At 39.7% G+C, this 24,611-nt stretch overlaps 5 protein-coding genes across 9 annotated transcripts in view; 2 read left to right on the forward strand and 3 right to left on the reverse strand.

Moving 5' to 3' along the window:
• LOC144474786 (uncharacterized) overlaps positions 1-6,139 on the forward strand; it is a 10,352-nt gene extending 4,213 nt beyond the window's left edge. For both annotated transcript variants that reach the window (XM_078190052.1, XM_078190051.1), the window contains 3 exons: positions 1,239-1,420; positions 2,273-2,501; positions 3,705-6,139. In XM_078190052.1, coding sequence (XP_078046178.1) covers positions 1,259-1,420; positions 2,273-2,501; positions 3,705-3,766 — 453 coding nt within the window. In that variant the 5' untranslated portion in view covers positions 1,239-1,258 and the 3' untranslated portion in view covers positions 3,767-6,139. The remainder of the gene's footprint in view (positions 1-1,238; positions 1,421-2,272; positions 2,502-3,704) is intronic.
• A 695-nt stretch (positions 6,140-6,834) lies between these two features.
• LOC144474785 (peptidyl-prolyl cis-trans isomerase sig-7) lies at positions 6,835-9,012 on the reverse strand. Its single transcript, XM_078190050.1, has 4 exons — positions 8,747-9,012; positions 8,172-8,662; positions 7,857-8,098; positions 6,835-7,753 (listed from the first exon to the last, which is right to left on the reverse strand). Exons 1-4 carry the CDS (start codon positions 8,814-8,816, stop codon positions 7,027-7,029), a joined length of 1,530 nt encoding a protein of 509 aa, XP_078046176.1. The 5' UTR covers positions 8,817-9,012; the 3' UTR covers positions 6,835-7,026.
• Positions 9,013-9,478: 466 nt separating this feature from the next.
• On the forward strand, positions 9,479-11,283 carry LOC144474831 (transmembrane emp24 domain-containing protein 6). The gene is made up of 4 exons (XM_078190160.1): positions 9,479-9,907; positions 10,290-10,486; positions 10,557-10,623; positions 10,699-11,283. Exons 1-4 carry the CDS (start codon positions 9,719-9,721, stop codon positions 10,927-10,929), a joined length of 684 nt encoding a protein of 227 aa, XP_078046286.1. The 5' UTR covers positions 9,479-9,718; the 3' UTR covers positions 10,930-11,283.
• A 651-nt stretch (positions 11,284-11,934) lies between these two features.
• Positions 11,935-19,861, reverse strand: LOC144475070 (uncharacterized). 2 transcript variants are annotated; one of them, XM_078190624.1, is made up of 6 exons: positions 19,770-19,861; positions 17,281-17,691; positions 16,759-17,192; positions 16,368-16,671; positions 16,163-16,268; positions 11,935-16,048 (listed from the first exon to the last, which is right to left on the reverse strand). In XM_078190624.1, exons 2-6 carry the CDS (start codon positions 17,663-17,665, stop codon positions 15,775-15,777), a joined length of 1,503 nt encoding a protein of 500 aa, XP_078046750.1. In that variant the 5' UTR covers positions 17,666-17,691; positions 19,770-19,861; the 3' UTR covers positions 11,935-15,774. The 2 variants fall into 2 exon arrangements, with proteins under 2 accessions (XP_078046750.1, XP_078046749.1); XM_078190623.1 differs by having other exon boundaries at positions 11,935-16,051.
• A 181-nt stretch (positions 19,862-20,042) lies between these two features.
• Positions 20,043-24,505, reverse strand: LOC144475065 (zinc finger FYVE domain-containing protein 1). Of its 3 annotated transcripts, XM_078190615.1 has the most exons (9): positions 23,469-24,505; positions 22,763-23,227; positions 22,416-22,682; positions 21,952-22,315; positions 21,488-21,752; positions 20,962-21,409; positions 20,574-20,882; positions 20,287-20,493; positions 20,043-20,146 (listed from the first exon to the last, which is right to left on the reverse strand). In XM_078190615.1, the coding sequence occupies exons 2-7, from the start codon at positions 23,202-23,204 to the stop codon at positions 20,653-20,655; spliced, it is 2,016 nt and encodes a 671-aa protein (XP_078046741.1). In that variant the 5' UTR covers positions 23,205-23,227; positions 23,469-24,505; the 3' UTR covers positions 20,043-20,146; positions 20,287-20,493; positions 20,574-20,652. The 3 variants fall into 3 exon arrangements, with proteins under 3 accessions (XP_078046741.1, XP_078046740.1, XP_078046739.1); XM_078190614.1 differs by having other exon boundaries at positions 20,043-20,493; positions 23,538-24,505; XM_078190613.1 differs by having other exon boundaries at positions 20,043-20,493.
• Positions 24,506-24,611: the final 106 nt, after the last annotated feature.

Raw genomic sequence — 24,611 nt, forward strand, 5'->3', positions numbered from 1 at the left:
TAATATATTAATATAATAATAAATATAATTAATATATTAATATAATAATAAATATAATTAATATATTAATATAATAATAAATATAATTAATATATTAATAATAAATTAATATAAAAATAATGTATGTAGAATATTTCTGTGATATCCGAAGTGAATCGGATGTATAGTATCGTAGCCGTGAAAAATGTAATTCTCGACGATGTTATTTTCAAAGATAACTTTAACTCCTCTCCAATAAAATAAGATCTTCCGCGCCTAGCCTTCGCCCTACACACACTCGACCCCCCTACACCATATAAAGAATAAAAAAAATAAGGATAGGCGCTTTTAATCCTCGCTACAGGTTCGTGTGCCCCCCCCCCCCACCCCCTCCCCCCCACCCCCCGTGAACGCGAGAAAATCCGAGCAGACGTCGGGAAAAACCGTGGATAAAGCCGTGAATCGAAATAAATTGCGAAGACACCGGCTGATCAATCTGCGGCTGCGGAGGGCTGCCTCGGACCACGGTGAGGATAGGGCGTCGGTGAAATTAGCGTGGCAGGTGAGAACGGCGCCCTCGTTGACGGCGAAAAACGAGTGCGAGGATCGGCGGAGCGTTAAGGGTGCGAGGTAGCTCGTGGCGCGCGATAACGACCAATTGTGTCGCGAGGGGATCGAAGGTGGTTCAACGGCGACGATATTCACGGTTGGCCACTCCGTCGAAGAGAGAGAGAGAGAAGAAGAAAAAATGAAAACCAGGGTGGAAAGTCGGGAGCGATCGATCCTCGAGGATAAATCGACGTTTGATAGGCTCCGCCGACTCGAAAAAAATAAATACTCGCGCCGCGGACCAAACGCCTGTTATATCTCTCCGTCCCGCGTTCTGGCAACTCCGTCGCCTGTTTCTCCCCGGCGTACTGTCACTTTTTCCTCGCGCCGATTGATCGACTCGTCCCTAAACCGCGTCGATGATCGAGCGCCCGTAGCTTCGGCCGTGATCTTCGTATAATTCGGGACGGCAGCGCGTCGCGCCGCTTCGATTCGAGGGGGCGCGCCGCTGAATGATGGATGAGAGACGGTTTAATAACACAGATACCGAACTCCGATTTCTCTCTCGCTCTCTCTCTTTCTCGTGGCCGACTCTTATCCCGGATAATCCGGCCTCTCTTTCTGTATTCCGCGAAAGTTGCGACAGCTCGTAGGAGGAGGAAGAGATTCACCTGATCTTCGACCGATGGTCTTTTTTTCTCTCGTTGCAGCGATAAAGAGGACAGAGGGAATGACGGGAAGGTCCAGCGCGAAACGGACGGGCCTGTGTCTGCTGGCACTGTTACTGTTCTGCCTCTGCAACGACGACGTTATGGTCGCCGCGCAGATCGACCCGATACCGCCCGAGCTGCTCTACGACAGCGAGGCATTCCTCAAGAACACCGAGAACTATGTGAGTACGCGAACGGGTTGCCGCGACGAGAATCGATGGAAATTGGAGCTGGGATCGTCTTTGCACTGTTTTATATATTATAGTCGCTGGACCGTGGATTTTTAGGCTAAATAAGAATTTGTCCTAACGATTATGTGAAACGGAAGGATGGATGAAATTGTATTTTGTCTTTTAACGACGTTAACGCTTTGCCGACCGGAAATTTATAAATCAGTCATGGCAATCATTAAATTGCTATCTATTACCGATTATTGTATAATTTTTAAAATATTGGATACCTTTCGCGGTGAATAAAATAAATCAAATAGATATTATGAATAAATAAAATGGATAATATAAATAAATGTTGATTCATGCTAATATTATTATTATTATTATTATTAACAGGACCGAATGACCGGTCGGTAAAGTGTTAATACAGCGATGAGACAATATTTATAAATTCTTCTGTCTTTTCTCTATCATTTTTTCGTTCATCTATTTCTGCTGTGAATACATAAACTCCGACAATCGCTATACCAAGCTTTCAACCCCCTGTAATAACAAGTCAGACTCGCGATAAATATTCCACACAAAATCTATTAAATATTTATATTATAAATTTCTCCAAAAAGTAAAGACAATGCGAGAAACAAAAATGATCTGGTCCTATTACGAAAAATATGAAGGAGCGCTTATAAACACAGAATGAAAGGAATCGTAACGCAAAGGGTTGATGAGCGATCTCTCGTTTGCACGAATTTTAATTAGTTCCCCCCACTCCCACGCGCTGCCGAAGGATCATTTCTCGCGAATAAACGAATGAATGTTTGAAACGACCGCTCGTTTTGATCGCTCGACGTCGCTCGTTAGATCATGCTGAACAAGCTGAGGCAGATGGAAGAGGAGAAGAAGGAGATGGACGAGCGAAAGAAGGAGCTGGACGTGATGGAGGAGTACATAATTGAATCGTTCGAGGCCAGGAAGGACAAGGCCGTGCCGAGGGTGGTCCCGCCGGCAGGTTACTCGCCCGAGGAACTACCGACACCGAACGCCGTCGTCAGACAGCCGCAACGTTCAGGGAAACGGACCGAGCTCACCTGTGAGTATCCGTCTCTCGTCGCCTACCCTCTATTTAACAAATTCCGTGCCACGCGTACCACTGGTAATGCACGCTGAAACAGCTATTCAATAACAATATTCGTTAACAAAATATTTTATGACAAGTTAGAATCCAAGAAATAATATCCACCAAAAAAATAAATCTACAATAAGTCTGCTTCATAGTTACATTGACAATAATTGATAAATATAATATATTGATTTACTAAAGTTTCAATTGACCAGAATGAAGAGTCGACTAAATACAGCTCGGCACGGAACGTGTTAATTATTTACTGTTAATTATTCATATATCTATTCATTTATCTTCTTTGCCCTGCCCCTCGCAGATATCCGGTAGCCCAAACCATCGCGGCGATCGGAAGCGATCTTTTCCTCGTAACGGAAGCCGCGATTCCGTGGAAATCCGTGCGGCAAACTTTCGAGCCTCTTCCGCTCGAAAGCCTCTCTCGCATTTTCCTCGGCAACGGTCCGCCCTCTCCGTGATTAAGTCGGCCGGACGTGACCCGGGTGGCAAACGGTGCTTCGCTGCCGGGAAACGCGAGAACCTGGACGCGGCTACCAATAACCTCGCGCTTTCTCGTTCCCCTCGGAAAGTTTACCGGCTAACGAGAATCTCTCGTCGCGGGACCGGGATTTTTCGCGGATCGCTAACACGGAATTGATATGATCTGCCGACATCCAATTCCAGAGATATTTTCTGACAGTCGATAGACTGTAGGTGGCCCAGAGGTGATTCGGGAAACAAGGGGTTAGACGAAGTTAATCAGACTTAAACGAAGTTATTTGAAGTAACTTTTTCCATAAGGAAAATTCAATATTTCGAACGTATTTGAGTATCGTTATTATATTCTATTACACGGGAAGATCGAGATATTTATTTATAAATCTATTTCTCCCTGCTGAGCCGGTTCGCTCGGTCGAAAGCAACGCGGAATCGCGCGGTTTCGTTCCGTGGAACGCGCCCGCGAGCAAATCGATCGATTACGCCAATTGACTCTTGATTCCCGGTGACGTCAGGCCGGTCACTGGAAAACAAAAGGCGTCGCGAGCCACGACGGTCCCGCCTGATCGCGATCCTTCGAGAAAACTGACCCCCTTTCCGAAAATCCAGCTCGCCGAGGCGGCGAGCGTTTCACAACCCGTTCATTAAAGCCGTTCTTTTTCGATTTGCTCCCGACAGATATGACGCTGTGCCATTTCAAGATCTGCAACATGGGCCGCAAGCGGCAGCTGCACAAGTAAACCGGGTGCAGTGGTCGTTCGCACCCTTCGCCTCGGACAACCAAGCGAAACACGCGTGCCGCCGGAAGGGAATACCGCAGAGGAACCGTCGAACCGTCGTTCTCCGCCACGGAGGACCGCTCCGAACGAAACGGACGCCGCAGCGTTGCACACGGAAATCTCGTCGGAAACCACCGTAGCGACTTCGTTGGAATTTTTGTGGATGTTCGGACGTCGCCGCGATCGCGAAGGACGAAGGGCGAGGACCGAGCGCGGAAAGACCGGAGCGGTTACGTGGTCGTCGTCGTCGTCGTCCCCGGAACGTTTCAGCCCCGTTTCGGAGAGCCGCGTACCTGACGGAGATGTAAATAATCTATTGCCGCGGCCGGACCCGTTCGAAACCCGGGAAACGAGCGGACGCGTTGTCCGACTGGCTCGGACACGCGTCACCGAACCGAAGGGTGGCCGGAGATGGGCGACGTTCGACCGACAGATAATATTATATATTTTCCATCGTTACTCTCGCGGGCGGTATTCGTCGGGGCGACGAGGGTGAACGGCGCGCGATCGGGCAGTTCGAGAACCGCGGCTCCTTTGTGTTTCGTAATCGGCTGTAAATGTTGTATAAGGCGTGCGGTCGCGGCGTGTGTCGCGGAGCGATGATTTATAGGCGAGCGACGAGATTGAACCGTTTGCGTGCCGAGGCGAGCGTGACGGGACGATGAAAAACGCCCCGTCAATTGGCTCAATATCGTTCCGTACAAGATGATTTGCTCGATTAGAAAAAGAGGATGACGCAAACTAGGCTCGGCCCGAAACGAAAACAAAAAAATAGTATTCCTCGTTGACGCACGCGAATCGCTCCGACGCTACGCGCGAGCCTCTGCGACCCGTTCGATTGAGAGAATAGTCCGCGACAGCGACGGCGACGATAAACCGTTTTGTCCCGCGTACACCGTTATCCCATCCTCCGATCGGACGCGCGCGCGCGCGCGCGTTTCGCTTCTAGTATTCAGCAGTATAATCATTTGATCCGATGATCGAGGACGCTGCATTCGCGCACGGGAATCAATATATCCCTCCCCCCACCGGACTACTTTCACTCACGAATCGAAATCGATGATGGACGAACACGAACGGGAAATGTACCGGAAAAAGACCGCGTTATGATTTTCGTAGAGTGAAGTGTCCTCGACGTGCCATTTAGAATCGTAAATGGCGAATAGGTATTTATTCGGTAGCTTTAAGCGAGAAGGGTGCAACGGCCAGGGCGCTGCGAACGAATTTCTCGGGGAGAAACGAATAAAATAATAGACCGCAAACGATTTGCAATCCGTAATGGAAACAAAAGGAAAATCAGCGACTAATTCTTTTACGGCGGGACACTGTCTTCGCGACTTTTCCTTTTTTTTTTCGTTGCACGCGTCTTTGTTGACCTGCTATCCTCGAAACGAACATGGCGGATGGGAAAAAAGTATTTTTCTGCGGCTGAATGGTTCCTCCGTCGACAGAGGGTGGGAGACAGTGAGAGAAAGCGGCGAATGAGAAAGAGAGAATGTGCACGCGAGAGAGAGAGCAAGAATGAGAGAAAATGAGAGAGAAAGAGAGAGGATAAGAGAGGCCGCGTGCACCCTTCGAGCAATTATTTATAATCGTTTCGCGAGGAGAAACGTGTAACGCGTTCACGTAGTCTTTTTATGCGCCCCCTTTTTTATTTATTTAGATCTATCAAACCCCTCACCCAATAATCCTGTTTGTTACTTCTCGATCTTTGATCTTGGCGATCTATGGTCTGTTCTCGTTAAAGATGCTAACCGGTCGCAACGAAAACGGCGCGGCTCACGCTTCACCGATAAGTCTGAGTAGATAGTCTCTCCTAGTATTATAATATTTAACTGTTAGCGAACCACCCATCCTGAAATCTTTGTTATCGACACAATACGCATTCTAATCTTGACACGTTTAAACGTAGAACGTATCGAGCCTGTGTACGCAAGTTATTGCATCTGCGCGTTCGATTGTTTTATGTAAAATTTGCTGTAAAGACGCGGTCCATCCTTAACCCGAACAGACGATAACGATCGCGATCGCTGTCAACGATTGTATTTTCTACCCGATAGTTTATTCAGCGCCGTTTTATCATTTAATTAACATTGTACGCGCATGTTTCCTTGTCGTTGTGATTCGGTGCCCACGCCATATCGAATTTCCCGCCTGTATTATAACAGAAAAACCACGTGACCTGAACCCTCCCCCTAGTTGAACCGAACCGAAACGACAAGAATTCATCCCCCTCGACGTGGAATCGTCAGGGAACGTCTCGATGTCGCGTTCCACCGGGATTCGTCGTGACAATGTATAACGCAACGATAGCAAATAAAACGTGTGAGCATAAGTATAGCACAAGCGGCTGCATAACGCCGTCGAAATCCTGGAATCGCGTGTTATTTCGTCGAAAATAAACCACGATTCGAACACACCGGTCGTTCGAAGCGTCGGCCAGCGACCATCTAATATTCTTAATAGATTTTGCTTCTCTCGTTGTTTTTGCTTCAAAAGTCATTTTTCTTGTTCGAAACAATTCGAACGGTCGGACGATTCATTATTCGAAATGGGAACGAACGCGCGCGCTCGTTGCACCACGTGCTCGTGCACGTGACTAGACCCAAAGACGGTATCCTATCGAACAGCGTCGTTCTGATAAAATTTGCAGAATCGTCTAGAGGAAATTGCAGCGAAAAGAAGCTATCGAAGACAAAGTCAAGTAAAGCTCCGAGTAAAGAAACGAGACCGTTCGTTTTTTGAAACGCACGCGCTCGACATAACCTCACAATACAAACAACCCAAACAAATTTCTTGCAACACACTTACAAGCCGTTCGGAGTCGTAGAGTCGCCGCCGGTGGTGAGTCCACGCACAACGCACCAAAGACGCGAAAATTGACTGATAATAAATTTCAAAAGATAGGACACACGTCGTAACTTTCTCGGACTGGAATATATCGCGACATCTTCGCAAATGACAGCGAACTACCGCTGACTCAGTCGTTAGGAGTGACACCGACAAATCATGGAACGAAATTGGGCGATAGAATTCATTTACGAGATAATGAATCACCATTGTAAATTACGTAATAATTTATTCGCTTAAAAACACAAGCAAATATTTATAAAAATGACTTGTCGATTGCTCGACTCATTGTTTCACAAAATATATTCGTATGGTATTCTGCACTTCCGACGTACGGTAGTATAGCCTTATGATTAGGGGGTCTATTTACATTACTTCCTTCTCTTATATTTTTCTGATTTCCCATGCCTATCTGTCGATCGATCTCGATCTCTTTTCTTCTTATTCGAACGTCTCTCCTCCGATTTTCCGTGCGTAGAATCGTCGCTATCGCTGTCGGAAGTGTCTCTATCCCTTCTTCTCCTGTCGCTATCGTACCTTTTACTGGACTTATGTTCCTTGTAGCTTTCTTTTTTACTCCGACCCTTATCCCTGTGTCTCTCTCTGCTTCGATGCTTTCTATCCTTCTTCCGTCTCGACTCGTCCTCGTACTTTTCGGAGGAGTCATCGCGGTATCTTCCTTCCTTGTGCCTCTCTTTATGCAAGTACTTTCCTCCATTTCGCGAATACTCGAAATCCTCTTTCCTCCGTTCGTGCTTTCTGTGCTCCAGTACCTCCTCCTTGTTTCTCCTATCTGTTTCCCTTCTGTATTTGACGTCCTCGCTGCTCTCGTCCCTCCTCTGGTTTCTCGATCCAGCCTTCCTCCGATTCTTATTATCCACCTCTTCGTTTCTCTCGTCGAAGTATTGTATCCCTTTACCCTTGCCTCTCCACCTCATCTTGGCTACCGATTGCGAGAAGTCAACATGTATGCGGCGATCGTCGATCAGCACGTTGTCCATTTTAAAGTAAGCCTCCTCGCAGCTCTTCCGTTCCGCAAATTCTATAAACGCATACTGCAAAGAATCCCCGGATTGCCGGTCTCTGATCACTTCACACCTGAAAATAACACGTTCCAGCATTGATTTAAACCTTTCTTTTGCCACGTTTGGCAACAAAGGTGGTAAAGTAAACCAGTTGAATAAAACGTTTAGCAACGTACCCGACAACTTTTCCAAATCGACTGAAAATGATTTCGAGATCGTCGTCGTTTGTAACGGGATTCAGTTTGCAAACGAATAGAACATTTTCAGGTGGTGCCATTTCTGCATCTGGAATGTCGCCTACGATTTCCAATATCGTGGCTCTAGCCTTTGCTTCTTTTTCTTTTTGCATTTCCGTTATCTCTTCAACCGTCATGCCAGCTGTGTCGTCTATTACTTCATCTGCACCAATTCTGTCGCTCTGCAAATACATTTATTAAGAATCATAGGGAATAATTTAAGCGTGCTTGAAACAAGAAAGGGAGAATTCTTACCATCAAACATTCCTTTGTAGGCGGTGGACTTTGACTGGGAACGATAAAACCCTTGGGATCCTCGAAGGGGTCTTCCAAAATAACAGTGTGGGAAATACGTATATCTTGGTAGGGTCTATGATCACCGTCGCAGATAGTTTCATTGAGCTTGAAAATAATTTCCAAACCCTCTGTGATTTCACCGAATACGCAGTGTTCTCCATCCAGAGACTGAAGCTCCGAAGCCAGTGTTATGAAAAACTGAGAGCCCAGCATGTTGTTACCACAGTTCACCATAGATAACAGTCCGCTCCTGTCATGCTTTATCTTCGGCATCTGTTCCGCCTCGTAATACCGTGCTTTCTCGCCTAACACGACCCCATAAACACTTTCACCTCCTTTACCGGTGCCAGTAGGGTCTCCAGTTTGGGCAATGAAATTGCTCTGAACCGAATGGAACAGATTCCAATTGTAGTATTTCAACTTGCATAACTTCAGGAAATTCCTACACGCTACAAGAGATCATCGAAATTAGTAAGCTACGATACATGCCATAGTGGAGGCATACTTAACCTCTACGCTGTGTTACCACTTACTTTGCGGTCGTTCGTCCGTATACAAATCAACGATGAAATCTCCTATAGTGGTTTCTATTACAACAGCCATGATTTCATAATTAATTTAACTTGGATAAAAGTAATTAGCTTGCCTGCAATTATTGTGTACACATTTTATGTTGTATGTGTACACCGCAAATACGGGATTAGCTGTAGACCCCCCACTTATCCAACCGACACTACCAACGAAAATCCTTTCTTTCCTACTACGATAACACGATACGGCAGTCTTCACCATACTGAGCTATTTCTACACCTTCATTCTGAATTCTGACCGCTTTTATCCCCACCACTTTAATGCGCAACCAGTTCCGCACGGTTGATTTAAAACAAATGAGAATATCGATGCCCGAATAAAATACAATTTTCTATGTTACCAAGATCCACAAACAACACAACTATCTCCTTATTATTTCTATTTTCGTTGTAGATTGCGGATCAAAATTTCTACTAGATGTTTTGGAATTGTTTCGCATAGTTTTTAACTCTAATGTTCTTAGTGTACATGGGTACAATCAGCGCCACTGACCGCAGCGACGAAAAACGAAACGCTAGAGGTACTGGCAAAAAGTTATCGACAGATTACTCGAATGATTATAGCGCAGACGTGATATAGATCCTACGCCTCGTCTGTAATCCAACAAATGGTTCTTACCCCTGGGCATTGTTTGCTTAATAGTTTCAGTGGGTTTCGCTATCGATGACTTTGCTATACTACTTAAAAAACCGGACAGGTTTTCGCCTCTTATATAGTGCATACTCTGTGTATGTGATTGTCGATGTGATACCGATACCGATGCCAGCGCGAGAGTTGGTTTGTGGTTGTATGGTTGCATTGTAGAGCCGAAGTTGTAACTTGTAACTTATAGTACATTTTTCTGTCAGTCGTTGTGAAAGCGATTGTCGGACGGGTGGATCATTTGTGATGATCTATTCGATCAAACGCATAGAATGTATCATTTTTTACGAAGTCTGGTTCTCGGGGTGGTTTTCGGCCTTGTGAACGACAGCTTGTCCGCATCCTGGAACGAGCCTTTGCCGTTCGTAATAGTGAACTATAAAGTACACGTCGATGCGGGAAAGGAGGATTGTTACTTTCAATATGCTTCCATCGGGGCCGATTTTTATGTGGATTTCCAGGTATGTCACAGTTGTGTACCGCTTGATTGCTCGATTCAAGTTATTCGTTTACGCAAACGAATTATAAATTTGTATGCCGGTTCAGCATCACTTTCGCCATATGGTTGTAAGCAACGTGAACAACAACAATTGTATCGTCTTTATCGTATAAAATAGAAAAATTGTTCATAACAGAAAGAAAAAGAGTTTGAACGACAATTGAGTAGAGATCTAAACACACGAGATTAAATAAATTTAATAAAAGAAAAAATATATATATTAACCAGTAAATGGTCAAAATAAAGGAAAGTTCTATTTGTTAAGCAGTCTAAACAAAATTTAGAAACTTATGGCTTTTTTTATGAACTAGCACATACATATAAGATGATATCTTTTACTATAGGTGATAAGAGGTGGAGATGGTAAAGCTGCTATGTCTGTAAGAAATCCAGACGGTGTAATAGTTCATCCGTATCAATGGCTTGCTAATTCAGCTTATCAGGAATCCGTGAAGAAGGCTGGATATTATTGTATTTGCGTGGATAATCAGTTTTCACGATTTGCTTCAAAATTAGTCAATTTATATATTTCTGTGATCAGGTAACATTACTATAATATATATCACCTATGTACTTTGATTAATATTATTTAAAAACACCATCTTTTACAGGTACGATCAGTGGGATAAATATGCTAAGGAGTTGGAAGATTTGAATCTTTCTGTTGATAATTTTACGGTAAAAATCTCTAATATTTTTTGCACAATATTAAAACATTGTTTACTTTATCGCAGTAATTTGTTTCTTTTATAGACCTCGGTATCAACTGTGGAAAAGAACGTCAATGATATGTACCAGACACAATATTTAAGCAGAAGTAGAGAAGAACGAGATTTCAATTTACTACTAGACAACAATTTCTACGTTCAAATGTGGTCCATTACTCAGATAACGGTCATAATAGTCACGACGACGGTGCAAATATATTTTGTTAGAAAATTGTTCGAGGTGAAACCATCAAAATTTTCCAGAGCGGGTATATAGACGAAGCGCAATGTCGTGCTAATAACTTGCTCTAATTCTTGGGGACAAGTTACAGTTTCCATTCCTACTATCCTCAGTTTAAAGTTAATGGTACACTATACAATAAACGTATAATATATTTTTTTCTTTCACACGAAACGGTGAGAACCTACAATGTAAGACTGTGCCGCATTTCACGTTTGCGCCAACAGACGCAAATTTTTACTCATTTTTATAACTGTCAGCATTTTAATATAGATCAAGAGATTCTATTTACGTATAGTTGTATTTATTGAAAGAAAGAAAGAAAAACTACTGTATTTATACGAAAGTATTGTAATAAATTACGACATACTTTTGTTATATTCATTTGAATTTTGGCCAAATTTTGTTAACCCTGATATATTTTTAATAATTAATTTTATGAATAAAATAATACTGTAAAAGTAATTTCAATTACTATTTCCAAGGCCTCTTCAAATTCCAGGGTCGATGGAAAAAGTACAGTAAACTGTTCCGCCACACGAGGATCGATGATCGTGCCTTCGTGTTTACATGGTGACGATTTTCGATTCCTACTTTGAGACATTCATCGAACCATTATTTATTTAAAAATTAATCGATAATAGAAGTACTAATTGTGTAAATTCGAAACTCGATTAAAAGGGTCCGTACAGCGCTAATATAATTAGTGGCAAAATCCTCAAACCTTATAGATAAAATTACCAACAGTTGATCTTGGCTAATAGTTTGAGCATTTTGCCACTGCGCTAATTGGCACTGTATGAACTCTGAACGGAAGTTCTTGATTTTACCACTTACGGTGCCACTGTAACTTTTCAAACTTTTTAAATTATATAATTTATTTTAATTATGCATACGGAATAATGTTTTTGTAAATTATATTTATTCTTTCGTTAAAATTTTTGTTATCTAATGTTTATCGTATTACATTCAAATGTGTAATAGTCGATGACGTGATAATATTCATGTGGGCTCAGAATTTAAATAATTAACTCCGCTAGGTACTTGATTTTCAAGATTCTTTTCATTAATAAAGTTCTGTCTTGGTTACAATCTAAAGTATTAAATATTTTACTCATTTATATAAGCAAGGTCAAAAACTTAACAAACATTTTACAGTGTTTCGTTTAAAATGAGTAATAATTATATTAATAATAATAATAATAATAATATAATTATCAATAATAATAATATTAATAATAATATTACGCATATCGCCAACAAAATTCATGTAATGTACAACTCGTAGATATACATATAAATTAACATCTGTTCCTCAAATAAATGATTTCTGCGTTTGGCACGATGTCATGTAATCGAAGCAAATTAAACACCATGTTACATTTTGATTGTCCGTGGCTAGTTGTGAAATACAATAAAGTATGGTTTGCTTCGTACACTTGAGTTTTCTTCCTTCCTTTTTTTTTTATTTTTGGTGTTTCATTCGTCGATAGTTTCATCTATGCATTTAGTCGGCCGTTCTTCACGAGGATGTGAACATTATATTTAAGTAACGATTCGCATGCATTACAAGGTCGCGTAAAAGAAATGGTATTCCCTATTGTGTATAGTACGCTACAGTAATACTTCGTAAAAAATACTCGACGAGTGAGCTATTTTGTACAATTACTGTCTTACAATTTGTTTCTTGTACTTATATCGCTATGTGCAAACGCGTGACATTCGACTGTTTTATAAATAAATATCTTCCCCCCGAGGATCCGGCCGACCAGAGTATTTTGCCCAATGTCAGGATTTACTGGTGTATTGCTTTTACGTTGCACTGCTAATCGATTACATCTAATTTGTAAATGATCGATTAGCTAAATTACTATTATTATAAATGGCATCCCACCCCCTAATTGATTACATTAGAATAAACTACATGGAAGAACAGATCTTCAGTCGTAGCAAACGAAAGCTAGACTAAAAATTTCAACAAATAGTGAAAACTGTGATATTACTTTCAATATATATACATATATATATGTATATATGCATTTGTATATACATATATATATATATTTATATTCATATAGATATATTTATTTATTTATAATATATAATATATTACTAATTTGAAGATGCCAGTTTCCTTATCTAGATTAGAATGTCAAGGTGTTAGCAAGAATGCCAATTCAATAATATCAGAAAGTGCCGGTCAACACCTTTTCCTTTTCTAAACAAAACTTATAAACCTCTAAAAACATCTGTTTCACCAAAAGTATAACAACAACAACAAGGCATGTTTAGTTTTGCAATAATATCACAGACAATTGAAAACGTAAAGTCTACAAAAACTGGTCTTGCTTGTGTGTGTGTGTGTATACAAATTTTGAAAAGAAAAACCGCTCAAATCGTGAGAACACGAGCATCTAAAGAATACAAATATACAATGTATACATTAAATAGGATAAATTTTTACATTACATAAAAATGTACATTTGTCTCAAAAATTGCTTCACCGTATCATATATATATGATTATATATATAATATATATATATATATATATATACAACATGGCATTCTTCCTTGCACCCTTATATTGAATTATTTTTTCTTCGTAGCTGACTAGCTACAATCACATAAAAAGTTTTGGCAGCGCGACCTGTCAATATTTGTCCTTCAAATTCATCATTTCGCTAAATTATAGAATGTTTAGGTAAACAATATCCGAGTGATGTTGTATCCTGTACACACAACATCCTCTTGACTCAAAAATTGTATAAAGTCCGCTTCTCGACAAACGACCATCGCGCAGTTCTTAACTAAATCAGTTTACTACAGGGGCAAAAATTGAAGACTTCGAGCAAGTAACTAGAAGTGTATTAAATATAGGACGATAAACAATGCGGTAATTAATAAGTTAAACTAAATTGCACCTTCTTTGAAAGCTACACCTAACACGACGTGTTTCTCATGTCTCGAATATATCTGAGCCAGCAGTTTAACATATATCTCACAGGTAACAATTCATTATTATTCTCAATTGTGACGCTTAATTATCATTATCGACCTAACCAGTGATACCTCGTTCACATTTCTTTCCCTTTATGTTCACGTATGATGTCGTAAGACTAGAAACGTCTCCGATTAAAAATTTTCAAATCACTTTAAATTAGTAATCGAATTTTCCGAACAGATTACACATTCTTTTGTTTCTTCTTTCTTTTGCATTTCTTTCTTATGAAAATAACTGAATCGTATGACATTATGTAATCATAAAACACATGAAATTGTTCAGGCTGCGCTACCGTGCTGTGCTTGTAGTGTCACGCAAGTTACGCTATGATTACAATTAGTAAATGGTTTAAGCTAATAAACTGTGTTTTAGCGAATTATTAGGAAGAGCTTTTATCACGCGGGCAGTGCCCTGTAAAAATATATACGTTCTCTCTATATAGAACTAGATGTTTAATGTATGCCAGACCAGTTCTCTCCCATCGATATCCAACCTTTGTATACGCGTCTCAATTACTTATCAGGTATTTCACGATGCTCTTAATATTACGGATATATTTGTTTTTTGTTATTTTCTTTTTTTATAAAAATAGTTTTACCTTCTGTTTCCTACGCCCTTATGCTCCGATCAATATAGTATCAATTCGACATGATATATTGATTCTTTAACAAAATTTTGAAACTGGTCCGCGCATACATCGTAGGATCTACATATATATACAGCATTGTTTAAAATCATCTCAAAAGCCACGAAGAGAGTAGAAAAAGGCATGAAATGATAATATTTTCGTCATTTCAAATCCATGTTTGTCTTTAGCGCACCTCGACTTTGTGATTCTTTTCTATCTTTCTCTTTCTCTCTCTCTCTCTCTCCCTTTCTTTCTATCTATGTGTCTGTGTGTCTCTCTTTCTCTTTCTCTTTAATTTTTGTGGCACGCATTTTTGCAGACATATAGCTGCGTACATGACCAGATGTGTTTCAATGTAATGTGTAAATGAATGAGCACATGACATGTGTCTGGATGTGTGTAAGTGTACGTGTACGTATGTATACATATATATATATATGCATGTATATATATACATATATATATATATGTATATATATATATATAAATTTACATATATATAATCTTTTTTTAAATATATTATCAATTTCTCTATCGAATAGATATCAATTATATCTCTATACATATCTACAAAAACCTAATATATAGAACTCTATTATCATTAATTAAACTCTCTATGAATTAATATGTATAATCGTCACAACAGGTCTAAAAAGTTTCATCGTTATTTAGTTTAGTATGCGATAGTGTTTCCTTCATTGACACTCCGTGAACCTCTTAGTTGTGTTCATGTTTCTAGTTAACATGCTGTGAAAGAAACGATCTCCCACCTCAACACTACCATCCTATTATTGCTTGTTGCTTAGTACTACTGAATTTATTTTGGCATATAGCGAGTTCTAAACCCTGAGCGACCGCCAATTTTTTGTCATTTCTTGTTTCCCTCGCGTTAAATAGAAATGCACCTGACAGAGCTTTCCTTTTGACGCAACCGAACGCGTCCTCGCACTCTTCTCGCACTTTTTCTTCTTACACGCCTAAAAATGGCAATATACTTCGATGCAAATCATTGCTAACATTGGTTGCGTTCGAAAGACGACAGAGTTTTGTAATCATATATATATATATACATATATAGACCTATGTATATATGTATGGTAGAAGATGTTAAGTCTGTTTCCTTTTCAATTATCATTATTCGAAAAGTAGAATCGCGGGAAGAATTTCTTTTCCGATTTCTTATCCGAGGATGAAAAATAACGAGTGCATGTAATACGCTATACGTGAATTCTACACGCCAACGATAAGTTTTATGTAATTTGTTTTAAATACCGCTTTCCTTCGCTCCACTTTGGCCAATGTTTGCGCCTTTTTTCCGCCGAGTTCGAGTAATCGTTTGGGGCCGAACGTTTCTTCGGTTTCGACGTACCCTCCGACTTTGGTGCTGGGCTAATACCTTGTACGTGAGACGTTCTAGGGTGATTCATTGCCGTGGTCACGCCTGCTAAATTTAAAAGCGCATCTGCACCCTCTGCTATCTTCCGCTGCTCATCGAAATCCGAATTCGTTTCTTCACTTGGGTATCTACTGAATAACAGAACACAAGAAACGTGTTATTAACAATCTATGATACTGATATTGCCTTTCGATAGCCATTGCGACCTCACGAATAATATTCCTTCGACAATTTACGTTTACCTTTCTCGTTTCGCCGTAGTAATACAACTGTATGTATGGTCTTCACTAGAACTCCTAGTAATTACTGGAATCCATTTCTCAGATTCTGGTAATTTTCGCTTACGATCTACAAACAGATAACGTTATAATGAACATCTAGGTATACCATGCACGGTGCTGTGCTATCTCTACATGCAGTAGGTGTTGATACTAGTTATCAACGTACCTTTGTTATGATTTAAAATAATAGGTCCATGTTTGAAAGAAAGCATAGCAGCGGCGGCTGCGTCTACGTCACTGTCTACTTCTGTTTCTGTATTATCCGAAATGTTGCTTGATGCCAGTCTTTTGGAGAGGTACGGGAAGAGAATGGGATCTGGAAGCCGTGTGCTTGTGTTCTTTCTCGGCGGTTTTTCTGGGGAAGACAAAGTTTGAGCAGTAGGAGGCGGGAAGGGAGCACGAGACAATGCTTGTATTAAATTTGGTCGATATTGAGCGTCTACCATCCATAACGAACCTTTGCCTAGATTCTGCAAAGTAAGTTTCTCCGTTCAGATATCGATTTACGAATAGGGAGTTTTCGAAACGGAAAAATGGGATACGAAAAGTTAACTTACCGGCGCTTTCTCCACTTTACGAAAACATTTATTCAAGCTTAGATTATGTCTTACAGAATTTTTCCATCCAGTGGGAGCATTCCTAAAATATGGAAAATGATCCAATATCCAAGCATACACTTCCTTGACTGGTAGGGCTTTCACAGGGCTATCCTCAATAGCCATGAAAATTAAACAGGAAAATGAGTACGGGGGTTTGCTGTTTCTATGCAAATTGGGATCATATGGTATATGTGTAGGATGCTTATTCCGATTTGAAACTGGTAGATTGTTGTTGCTCAAGGAAATCTTCGTTTGATTATTTTGCGAGGAGTTGTAATGATTTTTTACCGATTCCTGAAATATTTGCATCGATTTTTGACCATTCTTATTTGCATGCTGAAAATTCTGACTATGACTGTGCGACGTTGAATTGCTTATCTTGCCATTATTATCTGTTGCAAAATGAGAAAAGGAAACAAATGATGTTTTAATAATGCTACTGTGTCGATTAAATTTATTTAAGTTGATAATAATATATACCTGGACAATAACCGTCGTCTAGGCTTGAAATGGAGTTTGTGTTCTCAGAAAAGTCTGCTGGATCATCGCACACATTGTTATTCAATACATTTTCATTTTTTATGTCTTTGGGAGGATTCGCGATATCCAAACCCTTCAATAAATTCTGTTGATGGAGCCAACTTAAGGAAGTTAAATCGTCATCTAGCTGACTGTTCTTTTCTATAGATTTTTCGGTCATCGAGATGTCCTCATGAAGTTCATCAGACGAATTTGTCTCTATAAAAGCACTTGCGTTCTCTTCTTCCTTCATGGTGTACACTGTTTCTCCAAAACTGAATACCTGGGTGCTATTCAGTCCTACTCCAGTTTCTACGCCCGATGCATCTGGTCTATCTGGTGGCATATTGTGTCCAGTATTTTCTTTTGTCACTAAAAACAGTCATAGATATTAAGCCGTATTAAAATATTCACGTATAATTAGAAAATAAGTAGTTTTCTAAACTGAATTCCTTATAAATAACTGGATGTTTCAGTCAGGGATTATGGGGTCAAGGAAGTAGATGAAGTATGTTGAGAAGATGGGTCAAAATAGACCACAATGCACTAGAGATGCACAGCAATGATTGTGGACATAAAAAGTAAAATCATTTGTTTATCGAGCGAATTTCTTTCTCGCCTTATTCGTGAAAGAGAAATGGAATTTTAACCTCGATTCCGAAAAAAACTAGATAAGCCTCGATAATTCGGCCAGCCATGAAGTAGAAATGCTGTTGCCAAGCAACAGTCACCATGTAATCTTAGCGACGTGGTTACACCTAGTTTCTCGGCCGAATCTTCGATTCTTCGCAACGTTCCATTTATTATTTAGCCTAACTTATACAATTCGAATGCGATTTGTAGTTTAAAAAACGTATGTATCACGAAGCGGTATCGCAAACGAAATGTAAATGATCGAAACTTTACAAGCACTTGGGAAAAAATTGTCTCGTCATATTACTTCGACAGTGATAATCGATCTTTTTAAAAAGGATAGCAAGATTAAGCGCTATCGTAAAATGTAAATGACAGAAATACTGAAAATCCTGACCCCTTTGCAATCGGAGTAGGTCGAAAACATTAAATAAAAACGGCTCGGCCGAAATTTTTGGTTTACACTTTCCCAATGAACTTTGAAAGCTCCGAACGCGTAAAGATCTACGGTCTATTTATAGCAGAGGGACGTGTGTCAACTTCAGCGGAAATAATTCATAGGGATGCGATGGAAAACATAGAAAAGAACGGTAAAGAGGTTAATCATTCTGAATACGGTTCGTCCCCTATTTTTGGTAGCATATAGGAATACTATAATTAAGAATGGACGCGTAGCCAGAGCGAAATTGAATTTCCGCGCATGCGACGCGCCTGTAGCCTCGAACCCAGAGTGCCAACATCGTCATTTGTTTATCCGCTAATAAGCGACAAAATGGCCGCGCTATTGAGAACACATTGGACTCTGAAAATAAACTTTGAGGAGATCGATGCGTTCCTCGATACTATTCACGATAGTCCATTCTCCTAAACGATAGTGTCACGGGTATATCGTGTGTGCTACATTTCGCGGATTCCATACGACCAATACTGTACTTTTAAACAGTCTTCGAGAAAAATGGCGTCTACACGGCGCACAGTCTGTTTTCCCAACATGTTTCTATGGCCTTGTTGTTAACGCGCTGCAACGTGAACATGTTCGGAACATCATTTCGGAACGTTCGCGTTTCTTAGTTTTGAATCGGAGACCGGTCAGCAAACTCGTTCGAAGTTCGGACAGCGACTGCACACGGATACGTGGAACGCGATGGACAGATTTATCGCGGACTATTCGTTTTTCACGGGATGGCTTTGATAGAACGTTCACGAGATTTCAAATCAAACAGAATCAAACAATTCCACGGCGAGATCGTGATTCCACGTAAATGGCCGTAGAAAGATTGTAGAACTCGCGAAAACATGCCACTGCGTTACTTGTTGAATTCAAATATGGAGTTGATAATGATTACGAAACTGGAGCAAACATGAAAATGGCCACGGTTGCGTTTGCACACGATATCAATTCCCTGTTCTGGGAGTAACGCGGCTTTTTTTCAAAATCTTTCGATCGACAGTTATCGCGACAGATATTAAAGAAACGAACGAGATTTCAGCGCACCGAAAAAAGCTTCTCCATCAACCATATTTTTAATGTATTCTTATGTACGCGTCATCATTTCAGATTTTGGATTTTGAGAGAACGAAACCGTACTTTCGTGACTCCGCGATCGAATGATTATATCCGATCAACGTTTACGTGAATCTCACGATTTACGGGAACATTTTTTAGCGATAGCCACATTGGAACTTTTAACGAATGAAACGGCGTTTTGCGTCTTTTGAATTTTTACCGTTCCACGAAATTATTGTCACGCGGAAGGATCTCGTCACTTGGAAACGAACACGAAAAATACTGCGAGAACTTTTTGAAAAAAACTCACGTATTCGAGTAGACAGACGGCAGTCTTCGTTGGTTTTCTAAAGACGGGCATCTCAAGCACACTCTACACAACACCCAGCTGATTGAGACGCCATATTTTGACGTCATCACGTGTTTGCCGAAACATTTATCGTAACTCGAACATCGATGTATCGCATTTGACCCGGGAAAACATAAATGTGTCGTACTAGAACCATATAATTCGCACTTTCTTTTAAACATTGTCACGAATCCGAATATTACATAGATAGTTGGTAAATGAATAACTATACTGTTCAAGCTTCTAGAACTTTATTCCACTATTCTCAATCGTCGTAGTGTATTTATATAGACAGTAGTTCTCTTTTCTCTTACGTCGCCTATTACCGATTATTGATACTGAAAATTACAACAGAAAATTCATTTAATTATTTCTGGGAACTAAAAAGACATCTAAATGACGTTCATAACAAAATTTGTCTTGTTCCATCGAATAAGAATATCTTTGTTTCATACATTATAATTCCATTCATACATACTGCTACAATATACTGCACCATTATACTTTATACTGTGTGAAATATTAGAGTCATAACGATGATTTGCTTTTGTAAACGTGGTATTTCGCAGCGTAGATAAATATATATTTACATGGCACAATCATAGGAAAAACCTTTTATAATAAAGTAAATAAATATTTCATTTCAGTTCGTTCGATGGCCTGGAATTCGATAATCAATTGATACCTGCGCAAATATAGAAAGTTTTGTAAAAAATTTAAAAATGAGAAAATTAGTTCTTCTGATCGTAACTCGTGTTAACTCACAATTCATCGTTTACTGCGCAGAGGAGTTTATGACATTCCTAAGGAATTAATTTTGTTTCATCTTCTTACATAATTTCTCTTAATCGTCCTTTTTGTTTAAGCAAGAGTCACAAATGCGAACCGGTTTATCCCATCCCCTATAAGGTACAGGTTTGTTATTTTGCGAACAGCCTTGACATACTCCATGCCCACAATCTCTGCAGTGATGCAACGGAACGGAGTCAGAAAATTTTATATTGCATATACAACAACTGACAACTTCCGAATCGGGAGTCCAATATAATGGTCGGGTTCTATCCTTTATAAGCGCTGGAATCAATTATGAAAACGTTGAGCATCCAAACATATCATTTAGAATGACGGAATCATTATTTTCTTATAGCCTTACATTTCGAATAATTGAAAACTGTTCCTACTGCGCTTAAGGTAGAGACAACGTGTTCTGAGACTTTTCTAGCGCTCACATCGTCCGATGTATTCGAATCTTCGTCATTAGAACTAGTATCTTTAGCGTAACAGTTATCACAGACACGGACCGGCGTATGCCAATTCCTATGCGGAACAGTTTTTTTTTTCGACGAACATTGTGAACAAAAACCTTCGCCGCATGCTCGGCAATGATGCTTCGTGTCCGTTAGCCCGAACACGGTTTTACATTTATGACAACGCCAGATCTCGTTGTTAGGTCTCCAGTATGATGGTGCTACTTGATCAGCAACCCATGCGGACAAAGCTTTCGTCGATTGCAATGAAACATTACTAACGGCATCACTAATGTACGATACACCATCTATTACTTTTTGCGCAGTGTTCTGTGAACCTACATTATGATTTGCCTATAAATAAACGAAACAATGAAGAAATAAAACAGCAAGTGGTTTAATACGACAAAAAATTATATACTTGTAGTATACCATGTCCCACACGTGCGTAATTTCCGTGCGTCCGACGAATTCTTCTTTTGGGTCTTTATTGCCATACCAATACTGTCGACTTCTATAGATCTCTCCGCAATAAGGGCACTCTATCACATCTCCTGCCCAAGCATAATTAACTAAACCATACCAACTATTATTAGTTTGTGTATGAATACGTTTCGTGACTCGCACCTCGTTTCTATTGCTGTGACATTTTTTACATACGTATACTAGATTTTCATACTGATCTTGATATCGACACCTACGAAAACAATTCAATCAAGCATTATCTGGTTTCCCCAACTGCAATCATTTAATGCAGATTTGGGTATATTGCATACTTGTTTAGAGAATGTTGTCGCATTTCTATGCCAAAGTCAATCAACTATAACCGTTTTAACGATTAGTTGCACAAAATATTACCCAATTCTGATTTAATGCAATTTAATCACAAAACAGACCTAGAGTCGCTATTGTGTGGTACTCCCTCTCGAAGATGGCCCATGCTGTTGGTGCATCTACACCCACAGCTGAGACACTTAACGGGACAAATAAAACATTGATCAGAAAATAAGCAATTAGAGTAGTCGTTGATTTCCTCGGGAGATTTATCATTCAAAATTTTTAACGTATTATAAACTGATTCTGGATGCCTGGCACATCGAACGGCCAATTCTTTTTTTATAGCATCGTACAATGGCTCATAATCAGCTGTGGACCTCGTCGCTTGCAGACCAACGTATTTCACAGAACTGAAAGCCTCTGTTTTCAGCTTCAGTTCAGCAAATCGCTTTTTAAGAATATCTTCCGCAGTTTCTGTACCATCTGCAACAGAAGGAAAATAATTTATTTTATATAATACCGACGCTGATAAGAGAATTTAATGGTGAAATTACTGTTAATCTGAAAATATAGCAATATGTACCATAAGAGAGAGGCTTGGTGTATCTAGTTTCATGTAGTACTATAATACTGGGTCCCCATGCGCTTAAGGAGTTGTCAACGCCTTCTCTTTGTCTTGCTGCTTGTAAAGCAGTTTGGAAATAATGATTGTATGCTTCAGAGGCAGTACCAAGAAACGTGAAAAAATTCCTATTCAGTCTTTCGATCGGCGTTCTGTACACTATGACATCAGACAAAGCAAAAACTTTGAGCAGTAACCTTGTTTGGTCACTTTCATAAGTTGAAATACCTGAAAAAAATTATTTAACTATTATAGCATTCTTGTACTCAGTTTTAATGTACGCCATACAGATATAAATGTTAAAATACCTAGCAAACCTTCTGTATCTAAACAAATCACTTTAAGAATTGGATCAAATGCAGCCCAGACACCTAATGTGCAAGAGTTCTGACCATTTGACGTTTTAAACACTTCTTCTCCTTTGAAAAATGTCTGATTCAATGTATAACTCTTTCCATCGCCTGTATTTCCAAAAATAGATACCACTTTTACTTTCAAATCCTTCTGATTATAATTCAATTTCTCCGCAAACTGTTTTGCACTAGAAACCATAAGATTTTCTCGTCCATCAATCAATAAGAAACTCTTTGAACAATTGGAGTAGTGGCACTCTGTTTGTAAACCACTCGATGATATTGTATTAATGTCGGAACAATGCACTTCCCTACTGCAAATGCTCATACTGTCCAAACTCTCCATAATGGCTGGTCTATTCGCTTCGAACTTACGTTCTCTTGATAGTGCACTCATAATGCAGTTATGAAATGCTACTTCTGGAACATTAAACACATTGTCATCTACTGCAGCAGATTCTCACCCACTAAATTTAAAGGGATAGAAAGAATTAATGTTATCGAATTATATGCATTTGAATAATCGCGTTAGATTAGCGCAGTTGGTATGTCGGTAAATAAACCGGAAAAAAAAAACCGAATGCGATGTACCAATGACGCAGAACGATGCGTTATTGGGCAGCGGCACATAACAATAGAAAAGCAGAACAAACATACATACGTGGATTGTAGTTTTTGTAAACATTTACTTATACGAATTGATAGAAACCATGATGGCGACGTTCCTTACTTTTTCAGGATTCAATGATTTATGACGTTTAGAGAGCATCACAACAAAAGCGATTAATATTTTGGCGGCTCCATGAACGTAAACCGGGAACAAAGCATTCGATGCAATCTCGTGGCTTCAAATAACAGTTATAAACAACGGCTCCATTACGAGCAATTAGCAGTACAGCTGCGGATGCGCCGATTGCAACAGGCAACTCTTTGAAAAACAGATTGAAAGCAATTTCAAGGCTAACGTTCCGCGCTTCCTTTTGTCCTGGGATGTGGGCGACTTCTCCTCACAACACGTATAGCGCCACCTCGTGGATTATAAGAGTAAGAACTTCAACAAGCAGTTGCGTCCTCTTTTTACTTTCAAGCGCACCCTTCTATCTTTTACCACAACCATAATGGATATGTATTATAAATGATGTGTACATGTCGTACATAACGCGCACGCATGTTGTTTCATAGAATTATAAATAAAATTATAAAGCCATTGATCGTAACGCTGCAATCCTTTCATATTTGTATTACAAAAAGTTACGAAACATCGTCGTGTATTGTGAATCATTAAATTTCTGGAAAATTACCGATGCAATTGTGTATTCGACTCAAGAAAAGGAAGGGAGCAATTACTGGTGGAAAACTATGTATCATTGTATATACATAAACATACATACTTCTGATACTTGGCATCGGTCAAATGTTATCAGATTTCTTTCGTGAAATGCTACGTTTCCGATTCATCGTCAATTATTACGTGAATCAGTGATAAATTTTGCGGCTCGATATTCGCAACGCTTAAAATAAAACTGAATCGTCAGGGTATTATAAACTGAAATGATTAATCGCAATTATGACCTTAAAAGACCGTAATATGACTTAGGATGACATTCATATTTTCTCTCTTTTCCCATTATATACATATACATTTGTTTCATATGTGTGTACGTTTGCTACACTCTTCCCAAGCAACTCTTCGCTGTTAGACATTTTAACATTTCTTCGGCGATGCTTCGTTTAATTCGGGAACAACGCGCAGCTTTCTTTTACAAGAAATCGATATAATAAATCGTTGTTATGGTACATATGT

Source organism: Augochlora pura, chromosome 9 (genome assembly GCF_028453695.1).
Source record: "Augochlora pura isolate Apur16 chromosome 9, APUR_v2.2.1, whole genome shotgun sequence".
Classification (NCBI taxonomy): Eukaryota; Metazoa; Arthropoda; class Insecta; order Hymenoptera; family Halictidae; genus Augochlora; species Augochlora pura.